The sequence below is a fragment of the Myodes glareolus genome, chromosome 13 (assembly GCF_982192425.1).
Source record: "Myodes glareolus chromosome 13, mMyoGla1.1, whole genome shotgun sequence".
Classification (NCBI taxonomy): domain Eukaryota; kingdom Metazoa; phylum Chordata; class Mammalia; order Rodentia; family Cricetidae; genus Myodes; species Myodes glareolus.
The window spans coordinates 19,799,182-19,819,195 of record NC_142038.1 but is presented as its reverse complement, the minus strand read 5'-3'; the positions used below and the strand labels follow the sequence as shown (position 1 = coordinate 19,819,195).

General features: G+C 40.8%; 1 protein-coding gene and 1 long non-coding RNA gene across 3 annotated transcripts; one reads left to right on the top strand and one right to left on the bottom strand.

The window, feature by feature from the left end:
* Nucleotides 1–296: 296 nt before the first annotated feature.
* On the bottom strand, nt 297–3,014 carry LOC148119964 (uncharacterized). Its single transcript, XR_015734683.1, has 2 exons — nt 2,891–3,014; nt 297–2,360 (listed from the first exon to the last, which is right to left on the bottom strand). It is a non-coding gene; the product is annotated as an uncharacterized LOC148119964 (long non-coding RNA).
* Nucleotides 2,143–17,964, top strand: LOC148119963 (adrenocorticotropic hormone receptor-like). 2 transcript variants are annotated; one of them, XM_087895938.1, is made up of 3 exons: nt 2,143–2,299; nt 9,866–9,991; nt 14,079–17,964. In XM_087895938.1, exon 3 carries the CDS (start codon nt 14,172–14,174, stop codon nt 15,063–15,065), a length of 894 nt encoding a protein of 297 aa, XP_087752064.1. In that variant the 5' UTR covers nt 2,143–2,299; nt 9,866–9,991; nt 14,079–14,171; the 3' UTR covers nt 15,066–17,964. The 2 variants fall into 2 exon arrangements, with proteins under 2 accessions (XP_087752064.1, XP_087752065.1); XM_087895939.1 differs by lacking the exon at nt 2,143–2,299 and adding an exon at nt 3,104–3,285.
* Nucleotides 17,965–20,014: the final 2,050 nt, after the last annotated feature.

Here is a 20,014-nt window from a genome sequence, read left to right as displayed (position 1 = left end):
TGAGACAGAGCTCATTGTACACCTTCTGTTTACTTTGATCTTGTCCCTAATATCTATTAATGGCTTTTTCCCCTCAAAGACAAAGCACTGAGTTATACGTTAGAACAAACACCTGGCACAGATTTGTATTTTCTAGGATTTTTCAAAGCACAAACCGAGACATGGTTTCCTTTCCTTCAGAAAGAGAAAGGACGTGGGTTTGCAGGGAGCGGGGGGGAAAAGGGATAGAAACAAAAGTGACAAAAATACGCAGAATGAAATTCTCAAAGAATAAATAAACACATAAAAAGCAGGTGGAAAATTTTAACACTCATAATTTTTATTTTATATATTTGCCTTTATTTTTAATTATGTATCTGTATGGATGTATATACACATGAGTACCTGTGAAGGCCACAAGAAGAAATCAGACCCTGGAGCAAAATTATAATTGATTGTGAACTGCCTGATTTTGGTGCTGGGACCCTAGCCTCTAACTCTGTGAGAGGAGTACACACTCATGACCACTAAGCCACATCTCCAGCCCTATTTTAAAAACAAAACTTCAGTCTGAAAGGGTTATATCTGGTTTTACTTTCCCACTTGCCCTTCTCTCCTTCAGCATACCCCATGAAGACTCTACCTCTCACCTCCACTCCCTCTCCATTTTCTTATCCCTGTAGTGTATCTTCCACAAGCAGCCAGAGAAGCACTTTGAATCACCCCCTTTCTAAAGGCCAGTAGTTTCTTCTCATCCTTAGAACAAAATCAGAAATGCTTATCATGGTCTCTGAAATATCATAATATTTGGTAAAGTTTACCTCACACGTGTTGCAAAAGATTTGAAAAATCTGACGCTGGGGATCAAATTCAGGAGATTTTAAAATGTGGTGCTGGGGATAAAATTCAGAACCTTGAATATATTGGGCAACCATCACTGAATCGTACCCCCAGCCTCCGTGTTATGAAGACAAAATGACCACATATGTAAAACCTAAGAGCAATGACCATAGCTAGAACATAGAAAACACTACATAAATTATTGTTGGATCAACAGCACATTTCAGCATAAACATATGTTAGTTACATTCCAAACCCCAGGATTTTGTCCACTGTTAAAATAGCACGCCCCCCCCATCTCCTACCTCTCCCTTTGTCCCACTGGTCCCTGTTCTAGTCTTTCTCTGTTTTCTACTCCTCTTTTCCTTTCCCATGAGGAAGCTATTAACTTTGAATAGGGTGTTGGGAAAATCAGCTTGCAGTAATGCCATGATGTCCTTTCTGCCTTTCTCTTGTTCAGTCCCATCTTGAGAGTGAACAGGAATTAATTATAAGTATAATTTATAAGTAAAATAGTGATGCCATTGTAGCCCTGGTCATAGAGCTCAGCTCTCAGGCTATAAATCCAGCTCCAACCAAATCATGACCCAGTCCACACTTAAAATCAGAATGGACTTAGGCATCTGCCTTCTGGTAGAGTACAGACCTAGAATTTGTGGGGCCCCGGGTTCAATCTCTAACACACACATGGACACATGCTTCTCGGTAATGTGGCATTTATCAAAAGCAATCCTTTCCCGAAGACCTTGGCAAACAGAAAATAACATTGCAGTCCCCCAAACTGAAAAATTGTGGTTTGAATGATGAACTATTAGTAGTGGTTTTCAGGACAGATTTAGTCAGAGAAGAACTAGCAATGCAGAAAAATTTGGGTTTCTTTTTTATCTTGGCCCAAGCCCCATCAGGTACCCTTGAGCACACAAGTTCCTTTGGTCCCTTGTTTGTCTTAGAAATATGAATGATAGGGTTATTTTCTTATTCTCAATGAGGTTAAGGAGTCAAATGTTGATAAGGTGGAACTCTTAGGAGGTTCATTTGTAACTTTAAAACAATTGTTCCTCCAGAAAAATTCCCTGAAAATTCCAACTTATTAATTCCTTCCTTGAATAATTAAATGCAATTCTAAAATGACATTTAAAATGGGAAAGTTTACAATTTCACAGTCTGCCATAGACATTTTCAGAAACACTCAAAAGAATCTCCTCTCTCTAGAGCCAGGAATACTGTCTTCATGAGATTCTTTCCTTCAGTCTCTCCAGCTCTGTGTTACCAGAAGTACGCAGTTCATTTCAAGTGACATTTACTCAAGGTTATGACAACAAGTAGCTGTCTCCCAGTGATGCATATGTTCCGGCCTTTTCTGGTCCAAGAATCATTTGCTAGCTTGTCTACAAAGCTCAAGCGTCATTTGCTTCCTCTTCTTCAAAGCTCATTCCTTCTCAGTCATCGTGGCCAGAAAAATCCTACTTCAGAGCTGAAGGTAAGAACATCTTGTACAAATTTCTTATCTCCTTTCATGCTTTGGACCGTGACTAGAACAGCTAAGAACATACATAAGAAAATGTTACATCGCAAAGCCTCTTAACTATGGTATTACATCCTTCTTAAGTATCTTAATTTTAATTAGAATATAAAAATAAAGTTTATTACTGCCTCATCTACCTGAAACTTCCTCCCTACTAATGAATTCATTGATTTTTCTCTTGGTCTTTAAATGATTACCAAACTCCACCCAAGAGTTACGACATGGTTTCACTAGTGGAGCAAGAGATGAGAATAAAATCATTCCCTTTCACCTCTTCCTGAATGATCCTTTCTATGTTTAAAAACAGGAGAGTTTTGCTGCCAAAAGACCAGGGAGTTGGCACATGATGGCTCCCTGCCACTCGGAGCAACACTTTCACTGCCACACACCTCCTGTGTGGCTCAGTGACAATGCACACCTCCTCTGCTCTTCAGTCGTTCTCTAGCTTGGGGCAGCTCCTTAAGACACAGCATATTTAAGAGTTAAGCATATTCATTGCCAGATGTTCCCCAAAGTGAAAATCACTCAGAACATGCATACACTCACCGCTTTGCTTGCCTTGCTGTCATGCAATATACAAAGTCCAAAAGGGATGAAAACAGGAAGGGATACATGGAGCTACTGAGAGCAAGGCCTTGAGCAAGACTAAAGAAGGGACCTCCTTCCCTGCAGTCCCAGGAGGAGTGAAGGGTTTCTGCCCACTCCTTCACATGTTGAGCAACACTGTTACACTGTTTACTAAATTCCTATGCACTGCCTAGCTGCAAGTCCTAAGTCCTTGAGTGGGGCCCCAGAGCACCCAGAACAAGAACATATTGCTGAAATGAAACCTCACATCAGCTCCGACAAAGAAACAAGACTGTGAGGTTGCACAGAGCCTCCAACCTTTGCGGGGGGATCGCCCTCAGGCCAGGGGCAGGACAAGGGAGGGCAGAAACCAGGTGAGTAGCTTCAAAAGACAATTGCCTCTCAGTGACTTCTGCATCTCTCCTATCAGAGAAAGAGATTTGCTTCTCATATCCTTATAGCAACTTAAGACAGCTTTTTCATTCCTTCTTTTTCATTTTAGGAGCCCATGGAGACATCTCATTATTATCTCTAGGCTTGTTTTATACCGAAATATTTAATTTAGCTAATTTCTAAGCAGAGTTACTTGGCATTCTTTTCTCTGCTCCAAGATTTTTGCTTTGTGCTGTCTGGGCTTAAGATTAGCAGAGTAGACCTTATCGACAAGAACACTTGATGGGGCTGGCAATTTATGGAAATCTGAGATCTGCTTGAAAGAAGCTGAAGGGCTCTGTGCACAAGGTACAGAGAGGCACAGAAGCAAGACTCCCTGGGAGCCAGAGAGACCTAAGGTCTGGGCAGGATGGGGGTGGGGAAGAATGGTGACCAGTGGCAGTGGCATCTTTTGTCCTGGTAATGAGGAGCCAGTTTGTTGGGATTTAGAAGATTCATTTTAAAATAACTGTTCAGCACAAAGTATGAGGAAAACATGAATGACATGGAATCCAACATGGTGGGGCAAAAGAACATCTGAAAGTAATTAAGACTTAACCTGTACTTCACAAATGGAGGGCCCTTAGATAAAAGTCTATGGAGCCAAGCCTCTAAGGCCAGCAAGGAGGAGTTGAAGTGCCTGACACCAGTCAGGTAAGTGAGATCAGCAGTGGGTGGGGAGAGTCTAGCTGGCTAAGGTTAAGGTCCGACAAGGCAGAAAGGGTTACTGTAGTGGCTCTCCTCCCAGGAGAAGCTTCCTAGACTCCTAAAGTATTTGGGCTCTTTGTCCATTCCGCAGTAGAAACAAATAGAAAGTAGAAAGGCTGGCCAGGCACTCTCATTCCTCACTCTGGTCATTTCCCTGGTCTTGTTGCTTGGTAAGCTGCTGGGCTCTGCCCACTGTGGTCCAAAGCTCAGACTTCATTCCACTGACTGTGCAGAAAGAGGCTCCCTCTAAAGTCAGTGGTGGGGATTTCTCCACAGAGGTCAGGGGGTGCGCTCTGGAGTCAGAGTGTGCAGTCACCCCTTGTGGATATAAGGAGCTTTTCTGCAAAACCAGGGAGAGTAAACATGAACTGGTCACAGGAATCCTGGACCTAACAAGGCCTGTGAGCATGGCATCCTTCTGCTTCCTTTAACAGGCTTCATTACTACCAGCTACAAGTCTATCTTGGCAGGGCGGCACATGCGTATGAGCCTAGCACTTGGGAGATTGTTGACCAAGGTTTCTGTCCCACCTGCTCCCACAGCTGATCAGCCCCAAAGAAACACACAGAGCTCTACATTGATTATAAACTAATTGGCCTAGTAGCTCAGGCTTTTTTAAATTAACTCTTATAACTTATGCTAGCCCATAATTCTTGTCTGTGTTAGCCACATGGCTTGGTACCTTTTATTAGCAAGGCCTTCTCATCTTGCTTCCTCTGCATCTGGGTGATGACTACAGACTGAATCTTTCCTCTTCTCAGAATTCTCCTGTTCTGGTTGCCCCACCTCTACTTCCTGCCTGGTTGCCCCAGCTATACTTCCTGCCTGGCTAAAATACAAGTACAGGGTACAGACCATTATCCCACAGCACTTCCCCTATTGTTTTTTTCAAAACAAGAACGTTGAATAGGATCTCTTTTGTTTAGTTTTCTCCAGACCATTATCCATAACAACTTGTAACTGGCATTCTAAACAAAGGCAAACATCCATAATCCATCTTTTTGGGAATGTGGGTATAGTTTTCCAGGGTATTTCCTGCTGATTGGGGCTGCTGATAATCTTAAAAATGGGGACCTAAAGAAAATTTTGGATTATGGTTAAGTCCTGAATGGAATTTTCTGTGAGGCTTGATCATCCCAGCCAACAGTCTTTAAACTGTTCTGGATGGAGAACTCAGAGGAAACTCCAGCAGAATTCCTCTGAAATGTTGGATCATCTGGACCATCTGCTCCTATTGGAGATTCTTCGGGGGGGGGGTCCTCCCTGATCAAACATGATTTTTCTTAACCCAAAATTAATCCACCACCTCTAATTTCCTGTGGAAACAAAAGCAAAAACTCTTCTCCAAAGTAACATACCTTTTGACTTTAATTTTGAAGTCAAGACATTTTCAAAATCTGTATGTTGGATTAATCTAGCAACATTTATATTTAAATATGTTTTAGCAGCTGTTGCTCCTTCCTCAGCATTCAAACAATTCAAAGAGAATGTAATAACATACAGGATTCAGATTCTTTGTGTGTTTTCCATCTTTATGTGGCTTTATTTTAAATTCTATTTCTTTTATTTTTACGTTTAACTTTTGGCTTTTTGAGATTAGGTTTCTTGTGGGAGTCTGCGTTTTTCAGTGGATACCCATGCCCGACCCAGGCTGCGCGCTTTTTGAATTTGGGCCCATGAGAAGGGACAATTTCCTGAGGGTTGAAAAAGAAGACACACACACAAAGAGACCTGGCTCATCTACAAGAGTAAATGGCAACTTTATTAAACTCAAGTCAGATATTTATACCAGTGGGCAACCAGGATCAAAAAGGCAAGGCCTCCTCCCAACCAGAAGCAGGAGGAGAAGATTAAAGCTTCCTGGCCCCTCGGGCAAGGTCAGCCAGGGGAAGCAGGCTAATGGCCCACTGCTAAGACCTTGAATACAAGTGGAATCACCATAACAAAGAGAACCAGGTTCTTGCTAAGTTATCCCCTCAAGCCAGAGCTGGTGCAGAGACTCCAGGAAGCCGGAGGTCATATGGCCCTGCGAATCGCCAGGAGAGAAGGGAAGAAATTTGGTAGCTATAGGTTTCTCTGTGTATCTTTGGCTGTTCTGGAATTCACTCTGTAGAGTAGGTTGTCCTTGAATTCACAGAGATCTGCCTGCCTCTGCCTCCCAAGTGTTGGGATCAAAGTTGTGGGCCATCACACCCAACTACTCTCTTTCTTTCTTTTTTATTTTAAGGAGTTTATCTTTATTCTTTTCTCTCCCCAGACTACATATATTTTTAAACACACTTAAACCGTTTAGAGGTTTCTTTTGTCTGAATCTATCTTTACTGTATATCTCTCTTTTTTTATCACATGAGTCTTTAATTTACTGTTTTGGCTAGGATTAAAGCCGTGACTTTAACGGCTAGATCCACTCCATTCCTTAGCTTTCTGAAAGCCTAACCTCATGACAGAGGTACTAGTCAGAGCCATGTTTATTGCCACAATGCTATGGAGTTTCAAGGTCCCTGCCACCACCAAGAAGCATGCTATTGGCTATTCATCAATACTATTTAAGTATTTGGTGGTGGGGCCTCTTAATAGAACTGCAAGGGTTTTGCTTCTAAAGCTGAGTCAGAAAGCCTCTCTTAAGTGAGATGCACTTGCCTCTAGCTCCCCTCTCTTCCTCCTCCCCTTCTACATTTTCTCATGAGCCCCATATTACCAATTTCTCAAGAGATCTTGTATTTTTCTCCTTCCTATGTATATCCATGTATGTCTCTCTTAGGGTGCTCTTTGTTGTCTAGGTCCTCTAGGATTGTGGACTGTAGTTGGTTTTTCTTTGCTTTATGTCTAGAAGTCATTTATGAGTGAGTACATTTGATATTTGTCTTTCTGGGTCTGGGTTACCTCACTCAATGTGGCTTTTTCAAGATTTATCCATTTGCCCACAGATTTCAAGATGTCGTTATTTTTTACTACTATGTAGTATTCCATTGTGTAAATGTACCACATTTTCTTTCTCCATTCTTTGGTTGAGTAGTATCTAGGTTGTTTCCAGGTTCTGTCTATGACAAACAATGCTGCTATGAACATAGTTGAGCACATGTCCTTGTGATGATTGAGCATCCTTTTTGTATATACTCAACAGTGGTATTGCTGGGCCTTTAGGTAGATTGATTTCTAATTTTCTGAGAAATCACTATACTGATTTTCAAAGTGGCTATACAAGTTTGCACTATCACCAACAATGGAGGAGTGTTCCCCTTACTCCACATCCTCTCTAGCACAAAAAAATTTAAACTTTTTAAAAATGATATATAATGCCTAGTGTTTACTGATTAGAACAAAATGGTGATCTGTTTGAAATATTTCAGAGATGCTGACCTAGGATGGCCTTGAACTTTACATCCTCTTAGCTCCACCTCCAGCTGCTAGCATTACAGGTGTGCATCACCAAGTCCAGTCTAAGGGGGTGAGGAAGGGAAATCACCACTTTGAGCATGCTAGGCAAACACTTCACTAACTGAGCTACATTCTTACCTTGGGCCCCAGTTGTTTTAAAACTGAAATTTTATTTTGAAAGCGAGAAGGACTCATGAAGACTAATAGCCTTTCAAAGAGGATCATTGCGTGCATTTTGCTAATTTGCAAGCTGCAAAGTTAATTTTCAGGTTGCTCCTAAAGTTAGTTTCTTCATAATGCTATTTTTTCATACATAGCAGTTATGCATGTTTATGGGGAAACAATGTGATGATTTGATACATGCAATACATTGTAAGTGGTGCTCAAACTTGAATAATTAGCATGTATATCAACTTAAATATTTATGATTTCTCTTGGGTGAGAACATTCAAAATTGGTTGCAAGATTGTATTAGTGGGTAAGGAGGGCCCAACAATCAGAGGTGACAAGCCCCAGATCCTGTAACAAAATCTTCAAACACCTGAACAGAGTGTACCAAGATATAGAATCCTGCTGATTTCCTAGATGTTCCAATGGAGGAAGATCCCCCACTGTTTCTAAATACACAGGTGCCCCAGCTCTCCAAATGCCTCCAGACCCCCTAATGCCCATCATCTCCAAATGCCCTCAAAGCCCCTTCCCTGCAGGTCTACAGATGCCTCCAGGACCCCAAGTGAACCCAAGTTTCCATTTTTACCCATGTCCCTCAGATCCACCTTGTCTCCCAGGTCTGGCTCTCCAAGTCCCTCCAGGGCCTCAACTTCCCCTCAAGGCTTCAAGCAATGAGCAGAGTGAACACACCAAGTTCACCAAGGAATTTTGAGATTTTGCAAGTTTCCTACATATAAGCAACATATGGATCTGGGGGGGGGGGAGAAACTCGCTTGAAGGAGTACCAGATCCAGGTGTGGTTTAAGAACCAGAGGGCTAGCTACTCTCAGTAGCATCCCCCGAGAGCATATAGAAATGCCAGGAAAGTGAACCAGAACAAGTGAACAAGTGCTCATGTCCCTGTCAATGCCCCTGCCACTGGTGGTTCTGGGTCCCCAGGTCTACTAGATGTTAGGTCTCTCCCTCCATGCATCTCCTCTAGTATTTCCCCAGACCTTCTTCACTTTTGATGGAGTCTAGGGAAGTTCTGGGTGTGGTGTTGACTTCCCAAACCCAGGCTTCAGCAACCACTAGTCCATTTACATAAAGAATAGCTACAAACCCAGCCCAATCTGTTGCATTTGAAGACACAACAGTCTCAGTTCCAGCAATAAGACCGAGTACCAACCAAAGCTCTATTCCCACACCCGTCCCCTTATATATCCAGCAGCAGCTCATACTCCCACCAAAGCTGGAGCTTACATCCACAGTATTGACTGTAGTATGAGGGGCTGGCTTGTTGGGGTATCCGTCCCGCCCAGTACCCCACAGCAGGCAGGCCCCAAAGAAAATCAAGCACAAGACTCCATAAGGTTATAAACTGATTTGCCCATTAGGTCAGGCTTCTTGTTAACTCTTATAACTTATATTAACCCATTATTCTCATCTATGTTAGCCATAATGGCTCCATACCTTTCTCAGCTGGGCACGTTACATGCTGCCTCTTCGGTGGTCTGCGCAGGAGTGGCTGAGGAACTTCTCTGCTTCCCAGAATTCTCCTGTTCTCATTGCATCACCTCTACTTCCTGTCTGGTTTTCCCACCTATACTGCCTGCCTGGCCAATCAGCGTTTTATTAAAATATGATTGACAGAATACAGACAATTCTCCCACATCAATTGACAATAATAACACTGATATATAGTCACCTTACCATACAACAAAACACCAGAGCATGGCCCTCTGTCTAACTATAATGTATCACAGGTCCCCTTAACCACGCTGTCTTCATTCACGTTCCTAAGCCACTGCTCTTCTGCCAGCTTTGCTGAGGTCAACATTTTCAGATCCTACATAAGACTGACATCAACTATATTTATAAGATTTTAACTTTCTACATCTGCTTATGTATGTACTTTCTGAAACTTCTATAGTAGTGGGTTTCTACGCAGCTTTTTCAAATGTCTCCAGTGTACTTACCCTCCTCCCCGCGCCTTCCTCTATTCTGCCCTCCCTTTCCCCACTCACCTAGCCTTTCTTGCTCCATCATTCCCCTGGATCCCTTTATACAAAAAGGTTCTATCTCCCCTCTCTTGAAATCCCCTCCTTACTAATCTCCTGACTTCTATATTATTCTGAATAGAATACACACTCGTTGAAGATTCAAAGTTAAAATCCCCAAATGAGAGAAAATGTGCAACGTTCACTGTTTCTGGATTACCTTAAGTGATTGTTTACCGCTTCATTCATTCACTCATAACAGTCAGAATTCTGTTTTTCTTGACAGCTAAATTCTATTTCATTTTGCAAATGCTCTACATATTTTAAAATCCATTCACCAGCTGCTGGGCATCTTGGCTGTCTTCATTTCTTGGCTGTTGTGAAGAGAGCAGCAACAAACCTGGAGGAACAGGTATGTCTGTGGGGGGATTGAGTTTTATCAGAGAATAGGCCTCAGTGGTAGAGCTGAGTTGTGTGGTGGTGATAGTTCTGGCTTGACTTTTATGGTGACTGTACCAGTTTGCACTGCTATGAGTGAAGAATAAATGTTCCCCTTTTCCCATATTCATATCAGCACCCTTCATTATCACTTGGGGTTTGTTTACTAGATCTTAGACATTCTAACTGGTGTAGTATAAATTCTCAAAGTATTTTTGCATTTCCATGATTGCTAAGGATATTGAACATCAAAAAGGTTTTTCTCAGTCATTTCTTTTTTATCTTTTGACAACTCTCTGTTTGGCACCATGCCCCATTTTTAAGCTGGGTTGTTTGGTTTTTTTTAATGTTTAGGATATTTTAGGTCTTTGTATATTCTACATACTAATATATACAAACACATATTGTAGAAGGAGCAGCAGGCCACGTTCCCGCCGCCCTACTCCTGGCTAGTTTACGCCCGAAATAATTACACGGAAACTACATTCATTTAAACACTGACTGGCCCATTATCTGTAGCATCTTATTGCCTAACTCCCTCATATTGATTCAACCCATTTCTAATAATCTGTATCTCACCACAAGGTCATGGCTTGTCGGGAAATATTCAGCATGTCTGACCTGGCAGCTTCATGGCAGGCAACTCTCTGCCTCAGCCTGACTCTGCTTTTTCTCCAGCATTCTGTTCTGTCTACTCTGCCTATATAAGCTGCTATCCTATCAAAAGCCAAGGCAGTTTCTTTATTAACCAATGAAAGTAACACATAGACAGATGACCTTCCTCCATCAACATATATAAAGAAATTAAATGGAGTTACCCCATAAAGGGTCACTGGATATCACATGCTAACAAATAAAAAGTTCAGTGTCAGGAATAGATTACCTCTTTCTGAAATTGTTGGGCAATAAGGTACCCCCAATGTTAAAAGTTATTGCCATTGCTATTGGCTTGCCTCAAAATTTGAGAGTAAGAGTTTAATGCTGAAGGCACCGTCTATGTGAGTCATCAGAACATGGAGAAATCAAGTTAGTGCTCACCTGGAAGTTTCATGCTTACTAGACATATTCATGGTGCTTTAAGGTGCTTTCTACACTACTAGAGGAGAAAACTAATCATAAATTTACCAAGATGTGAAATTATCAAGGTACAATAATGACCAGTCAGCATGGGAAGACATGCCCACTAGTGCAATAGTGGCATGAATGTCATAGCACTAACCAACCACTTTCTGATTAGATTTAAAACCTGCTCCGCTGTACACTGAAACCCATATTGGCACCATTATGCAAGCCAAAAACCAATGGCTAAAAAAGGACCTAGAGGGGAACCTACTGCTGTTTCTTTGCTAAGCAGGCATAATATCAAACCATCTCCTGATGTACCCATAGATTAATGCTTCTCTTAACTCTCAAAGGAAAAGCTTCTGTTTTCAATAGATGGAGATGAAAACCAGAGAACTATAACTGATCAAAGTACAGAGAATGAGAAATAAATGAATATTCATCTCTACATGGGACATCTGTATCATACCCCTCCTTTCAAGACTCAGGGATCACTGTGGAAGAGGAAGTAGAAGGATTAAAAAAGCCAGTGGCAGTAGATGACTACCGGGGAACAGTGTTTTTCAGACACAACAGGGCAGTCGCACATTTGAACTCATAGTAACTATGATAACAAGCATATGACATACACAAGCTCATGCCAGACAAAAGCCTAACATGGAGAAGGAAGTTACATGTGACATCCCACCCCTTCTTGAGGAGCTATTGACAACTGATAACTGCTGGGGGAGGGAGAAAGAGAGTCAGTTTTCTTTAAGGGTGTGTTCCCAGTAGGTCAGCCCATGATTCAGTAGAAGGCCATAAATTCAAGCGTACCTAAGGAGCACAAATTGTGCTTACTGGTTTGTTTTGTTTTCGTTTGGTTTTAATTAAGAGGAAGACCCGAGGTTGTATGGGTCTGGAAGAGGAGATGGATCTTGGAGGGGTTGGGGGATAGAAGTGAATGTGATCAAAATGCATGGAACAAAACTCAAAGTCCTAATTTTAAAATGACAAAAAAGAAAGAAAAATGTTGAAAATTTCCACTTCATTGGTAATTTCAAAACTTTTCCGTAGCCTGTTTTTTGAACTTTGCTGGCAAAGGCAGAGTGGTTGCGGGGGACATTATAGGAAGAGTCTTCAGTAGCATATCTGATAATGGTGCCTTCAAGGTAATCAGCTGCTAGATATAATTAGGAATGCCTCTATAAAACACATAAATCATAAAGCTTCAAGTCAGGAACTTGCCATGCTTCGTTGTAGCAAAAGCCACAATGGTAGAAAAACCACACCCGTGCCTGATACACCAGCCTTGCCATCCCTACAGGTCAGCTTGTTTACCCCACTCACCACAGTGGACAGCAGTACACAATTTCATTTAGGCTCCTTGGCCAATAAAAACACATCGACTCCACACAGGACACAGAAATAAATGGAATTAGAAGTCAAGTCAGGTGGAAGTTTGCTAAACTTCCGTCACAGCTGTCAGTGGCTTCATGTCTCATAAGAATCAACTAAAAGCAAAAATGAAGAAGTTAGTTGAGAATCTGAGATCCTGAGAGAGACCCTACTTCACTCAAAGGTAATTCCAGAAAGCCTCACCCCAACCCTAACAGGCACACACTCTTTTCTTCAGCTTAGCCTGGCATATCTGAAAGCCTGCACAAGTCACTTCAGTTCTGTTCCTAGGAGACCACACTGACTCTGTGTCTTAGTTATGGTTTCTATTACTGTGAAGAGACACTATGGCCACAGCAACTCTTATAAAAGAAGACATTTAATTGGGCTGACTTACAGTTCAGAGGTCCAGTCCTTTATTGTCATGGCAGTGAGCATGGCAGCATGCAGGCAGACATGGAACTAGCTCTTGATCAGAAGGCAAAAGGAAATGGACTGAGACTCTGGGTGGTATCTTGAGCATCTACGAGAACTTAAAGGCTGCCTCCGCAGTGACACACTTCCTCCAACAAGACCACACCTACTCCAACAAAGCCACACATCGTAATAGTGCCTCTCCCTGTAAGCTGATGGGGGTCAATTACATTCAAACTACCAGACTCTGTAAGATGTGAGAACACAACTGTCAACAGTCAGAATCTAAATGCCCGATAAGAAGACACACTCAACTACATAGGACAAGAAAATCCAGTTGGTCTCCAAAAGAGCAATAAATGTGAAGCCTCCAGACCACAGAGGAATTGCTACATATTTGGGCTGACCTTTCCTCAGAAGGATTCAAGAGAGCCTAAAAAGCACATAATCTACTTTGAGGGGACACTTTGAGGCATTATGAAAATTATTGGACATCACCAGAGAAGATGTCCAATCACCCCAAGAGCTCTGTGCTTGCCTTCTGTGTCTTTGGCTTTGGGTCTTGCTGTTGCTTTGAGACAATTCTCTTTCTGCTGCTCAAGCTGGAGTGGAAATCCTGAGTTCAAGAGATCTTCCCACTCTGGCTTCCTGAGTAGTTGGGACTATGACAGGTGCACAGCCCTAAGCCCAGGTCCTAACAGCTTTGGAAATTGAAGTAATAATGTTCACACTATGTGAACCACTTATTAACACCTTTATGGTCAGGCTGTGACCCAGAAAGATAAAGGGATGAAAAAGAAAGGATCTACAGGTCACATCAGTTCACAGACCCCATCCTGACCTTCAAGGTGGAGAAGATTCTGTGTTTTCCTCCTTCTCCATACACTTCTCCTTCCTTTCACTCTTCTCTCGCCCAAGGGCCTACTGGCATTCACTCTCATCTGTTCTACACAGCTACATCATTCATGAGGGTAAAATGGAATGGAGAGAGAGAAAAGGATGACTTTCCATTATCTCAGAGCTCAAAATTCCACTGCAAACATTACTCGTAAGTCGGCTACTATGAGGGTGTAGTAAAATGTGTTGTTTAAATTGCCACGGTATGACAGTTTATGGAAGGAATATAGTTTTCTTAAAGCTAATGTGGCTTGTTTTTATTCTGTAGTCTTTCTGCAATATGTGTTTTCATGTGTTCTCTTTAACTTCAGATCTTCCCTCACAAAGAAATATTCTGAAGAACCCATCAAGATTTCTGTCTGGTCAAGTTCAAGCACCATCTGTCTTAACCCCAAGCAGGAAAAATGAAACGTATTATCAGTCCATATGAACACACCAATGACACGGCAAGAAACAATTCAGATTGCCCTGATGCAGTTTTGCCAGAAGAGATATTTTTCACAATCTCCATCATTGGAGTTCTGGAGAACCTGATTGTCCTCCTGGCTGTGATCAAGAATAAGAATCTCCAGTCCCCCATGTACTTTTTTATCTGCAGTTTGGCCATTTCTGACATGTTGGGCAGTCTGTACAAGATATTGGAAAACATTCTGATCATGTTCAGAAATCGGGGTTATCTCGAGCCTCGTGGCAATTTTGAAAGTACAGCCGATGACATCATTGACTGCTTGTTCATCCTCTCTTTGCTGGGCTCTATCTTCAGCCTGTCTGTGATTGCTGCTCACCACTACATCACCATCTTCCATGCCCTGCAATACCACAGCATTGTGACCATGCGCCACACCGTCATCACCCTAGCAGTAATCTGGATATTCTGCATGGGGAGCGGCATCGCCATGGTGATCTTCTCCCACCACATCCCCACCGTGATCACCTTCACGTCACTCTTCCCTTTGATGCTAGTTTTCATCCTGTGTCTCTACATTCATATGTTCTTACTTGCCCGCTCCCATGCTAGGAAGATCTCTACTCTACCTACAGCCAACATGAAAGGTGCCATCACACTGACTATCCTTCTTGGGGTCTTCAACTTCTGTTGGGCCCCCTTTGTCCTCCATGTCCTCTTAATGACCTTCTGCCCGAATAACCCTTACTGTGTTTGCTACATGTCTCTCTTCCAGATCAATGGCATGTTGATCATGTGTAATGCAGTCATTGACCCCTTTATATATGCCTTTTGGAGTCCAGAGCTCAGGGATGCATTCAAGAAGATGCTCTCCTGCAACAGGTATCAGTAGAACTTTTGACCCCTGATTTGAATATTGTAAAGGGGTCAAATGGCATGACAATCTGACAAGTGCTGATGCTTCTGGCCAGCATCTTTCTTTAATAGATGGTGATAATCCCACTAGCTAGTGTTTACCATACATAGCTGGCTTTCTAATTGACAGTCTTCCTGCAGCTGCAAACTTTATATTGTATCTAGAGAGATGAAATTATGGGCTGAAAAGAACAATATACAAAGTAACATAGCAATACAAATGTGAGAACTTTGGGTTAAGCAAATATTTGTTCTATTGTGGGTACCTAGCAAAATTGTCCTAGGAGGCCTTTCCAAGTTGGAGGCCATGGCAACCAATTCTCTATGTTAAAGTACTTTTTAACCATCTAGCTAACTAACTGTGTTGGTTAGGTTTCTATTTCTGTGGTAAATACGAACATTTAATCAACTTTTAAAAAGGAAAAATTTATTTTGTCTCATAAATTGAGAGGTTTTGGTTCTTGGTACCTGGCTGTTGGTTGGGCCTATGGCGAAGCAGCTCATCATGATGGAAACATGTATTAAAACAACTCATGGCAGCCAGAAACCCATGGCAAAAAGAAAAGATGGGTGTCCGATAGTCTTCTTTGATGGTAAAATCTCAATAAACTAAGATTTACCATCAGACCCCACCTCTTAAAGGCTGCTTTTGGTAGCAGCTAACTAAAGACCAAGTCTTTTACACATGAGGGCCACTTACCTAAACCATAATAGAGAGTGCCTCAGTTTAGAAACTATAGTGTTCTTGTAAGACAAATATGGTCATTAATTGCCACCACTAAATAGTCCATCTCTCATGTAGTCAGCTTTTGAATTTCCAAGAATAAATGACTCTTCACTATAAGTCTTCTTTGCTCACTCAGGATTCCACTTACTCTTTAAATCTCTCCCTACTTCCATTTCCTCAAACGTTGAAAGCAAAAATCTCTCAAAATGGAAAATTCACATATTAACCCATTTGAGTCCTATTCAGGAATATATAATATGTACTGTATTAGGGGATGGAAGGAAGGAGAGATATAAGGGATGAGGGAGAGAGAGAGAGAGAGAGAGAGAGAGAGAGAGAGAGAGAGAGAGAGAGAGAGAATCAGAGTTAGAATCATGTTTTTGAGTATGGAATAACCATACTCATACTCATAAGACCAAAACATTTCAAGCATCATGCTATTACTAGAGACCCAATCCAAGGATATGATATGATGAAAAAAAATCTTTTTCTTTTAAGCAAGTTCAAAATGTAGGCACATAAAATCACTGAACATTGTATTATTATGCATTAAGTAATAGATATCCAAAATTGAAACATGGCATTCTAAATAGTAGTAAAAGAAGCAAGCTTTCAAGTTCACCCATTAATAACACAGTTAAAGAAGAGGCTCAGAGTGTAGGAGGTTGCAGTGGCAAGTCCTTGCCAAACTAGAGAGAACTATCAGTGATAAAAGGATCCAAGGCTACTCTAGTCTCCCTGGATTCTCAGCATCTTCTGCAAGAGACAGCTTCTTGCCTTCTGTCTCCAAATCCTGTTGTATAAGAGCTTCTGGGGAAAACAAAGAAAAGACATAGGGTAGAAAAAGTATGATTTATAAGGGTTAAGGATGTGCCAGAAGAGAAGAAAGTCATATTCAAGAGGGGGAAAGTGCTTATATGCTGAGCTGGGAAAAATGTGGGACATGGCCATCCAGAGACATGGCCTTCCTCAAAGACTGACATGCTCAACACAGCTAAGTATAACTCATGTCTGATTTCCACAGCAGCTGACCAAATTTATATTGCATCTGCCTTACACGGCTTTCGAGTAGTGAGAATTTCTGTTTTCCATTGATCCTTTATTTCCCTGTATGAATTCATACTTTGTTCTTTTGTTATTGTCTGCTACCTGGCTTTGCCCGAATTGCTAATCATTCTATGAACATTCCTGTGTGTGAACATGCAAAATAGTTTCTCCAGAATATGTTCATTGAATAGACATGCTTCAACTTAACCAAGAATTGAAAACTGTCTTTCCGAAATGGTTATGCCAACCACACTCTCACTACTAGAGTGCAAAAGTTCCAGTGGGCCTGTATCTTCACCAATTCATTATGCCCTCAAAGTCTTGGTAATTTGACAGATGTCTGATGCCCATCTTTGACTGCTCATGAAATTGAGTAGACTTGATATTGCTTGTGTTTCATGAACTCTTGCTCATGCATTTTACTGGTCTGTCTTGGAGATTCCCAGGTGAAGGGATTTGCTAGTAGAGCCCTTACTCTCCGTCTTTTCCTGGCTGGAGTCTTCTATACAGTGGTGACAGGAAGCAGAGATTGAGAGATTCATCGTGTTTTTCCTAAATTTAAGTAGAAATACAACTTCAAGTTTTTCCAATATGGTTCTTATTTTTTTTGAAAGTTATGTTCTACTAAACTGAAGACATTCATTCCCTACATTGTTTCCTAACAATGCTTTTTATCATAAATGAACATCGACCTTTTAATGCATCTTCAACAACAGAAGATCAATTGCTAAATTATTAGTGGAGTAAATAACATTAATAGATTTTTAAAAATTGACCAACCTTATACAAACTACAAATAGTGCAAAATTATAGAAATTGTAAATAAAGCTAAAATATGTCATTCTACAAGAATTATTTTGAATCATACTTTTATACATTCAAAGATTTTATACTAACATGCTTTAGTAAATTTTTGAATGGACAATAGTGGATTGTATAAAAGAAAAAACAATGATTATGAAAAAAAGGTTATGAATTTGAGAACGAGTGGAAAGAACATGGAAGGAGCTGTAGGGAGTAAGGGAGGGATAGAAATGATGCAATACAGTACTTATGTATGAAATTCTCAGAAAAAAATAAAAATTTATATAAAAAACGAAAATTCAAGATCTACTTTTTCCATAAATATATTTTTTATTGTAAGAAAAAAGAAGAGATGCTATTTGTTCTGTTTATATGACTACTTCCTAACCTATAATTAGAGAAAGGGTTGTCACCTCTTTGGCAATGATCCATATCAGTGGGAGACTTTTCATCTGAAGGTGCCAACCTCTGCTTATCTGACTCTGCCCATTAAAGGATTGGCAAACAACTTTCTTGCCAACATATGAGGGAAAAAACATTTTTTTCTTTTATTAGTGTAAGTACCTGTTTGCATAATAGCTAAAACTTTGGATAGTTTGTTGGGCACGCCTCCCAAAGCTTATACTATCTACGTACCTTGCTTGAATGTAACTCTTCAAATTTCTGTATCAGTTTGGCTGGGAGGTACTGTGCCCAACAGCCACAAGAGGCACAGACAAGAGTCTCAGTAGGGAAAGCACCTGCACAGGTCTCCTTCGGTCACCAAGATCTCTGACATCAGACTGCCAGCAAGGGTTAAATGACACAGTGGTGACATCAAAGCTAAAGAGCTCAGGTTCTGGAGCAAGCATAGATGGAGCCAGAGCAGAGTGGCAGCTAACACGCACAGGAACAGGGGCACAGGTCGCTTGAGGTAAGAGGCAAATGCTTGACAGGAAGGCAAGAAGCCAGTGGGTCAGTCAGAGCTGTCTCTAAATTTTAGCATCTAAAAAAGTTCTTATCTGCGGCCTCAGGCTGGAACCCTTAAGGCACAGTGTAAGATTTGAAACTGTCAAAGGAGACAGAAGGAAGTTGAACTTGTATTTGAGATTGGATGTTCAGGTAGCAGGAGGCTATTGGCATTCTCCTCTCCCTGGCACCCTGAAAGTTCATTTTTCCTCACACGCTCTAATAGCCTGTGACTTTAACCATTTTCTGCAAAATTCTGCAAAAAAAAAAAAGGAGAAGTGAGTATAGGAGATTTTTTTTAAAGATCAGAAACACCTTCCAGAATAGTATTCAATCTTCTGTTTGCGTTATTAAGAAATTTAACTAATCTAGCTATTTTAACTTATAAACTTTATTATAAATAACTTGCAAATAGAAAACACACTCAACAAAATTTGTAAGACCCAAAGTCTCTACATCTCAGAGAACTTCTATACAGTTAGAATAGCTACTTGAAACAGAAACTTTATAGCTTCACATTGGAGTCTACACTTTCCACTTTTGCATATATGTATGAAACTTAAACCTTTATCTGACATATATATATATGCATGTATATATATGTGTATGTATATATATATATATATATATATATATATATATATATATATATATTGAAAATCCATGACAGAGTTATAACTATGAATACAGTAAGCTTTACATGCTCTGTCTGGAAATGGTCTGTGAGATATGAAAAAGAATAATTTAGTTATTTAAGAGAGTTTTATTTTGGTTGAAGCTGTACCACATCTTGAAGTAATGAGTTCTAAGTGCTCATATATATAGCCTGTCACGAGTCTTCATTTTTATCTGTCCCTAATTTATCCTTCCTTTTTTTCTAGAGGATTTAGCATGTGGGATTTTTTTAAAAAAAAGCGATAAAGGCTTAAGTAGTAGCCCTTCTCAAATGTTGCTTCCCTATAAAAACCTGCATCTTTGATGATAACTAAACCCAAGAGACTTGGGACAACATGAAAAAAATTATCCCCATGGCTAAGATGACTAAATAATTTGAGTGTGTCGAGACAAGAACAAGAACTACCTCTTACAGACATTAACAAAATTGGGGAAACACTGTGATAAGAGTTTACTGTGATTGAGTAGTTAGCGTAGAGCAGAGATTCTCAGTCTGTGGGTGATGATCTCAATACTGTTCAAAGCAGTAGCAAAATTGCAGTTATAAAGTAGCAACAAAATAACTTTATTATTGGGGGTCACCACAAGACGAGGAATTGTAGTAAAGGATAGCAAGCATTTGGAAGGTTGAGAACCACTGGTGAAGAAGAAATGGCCAAAACTAAAAGGAGTGGCCATACTTTCACCAAGTCTTACCTGTCCATTTGGGGCCTGACTCCCCAGTA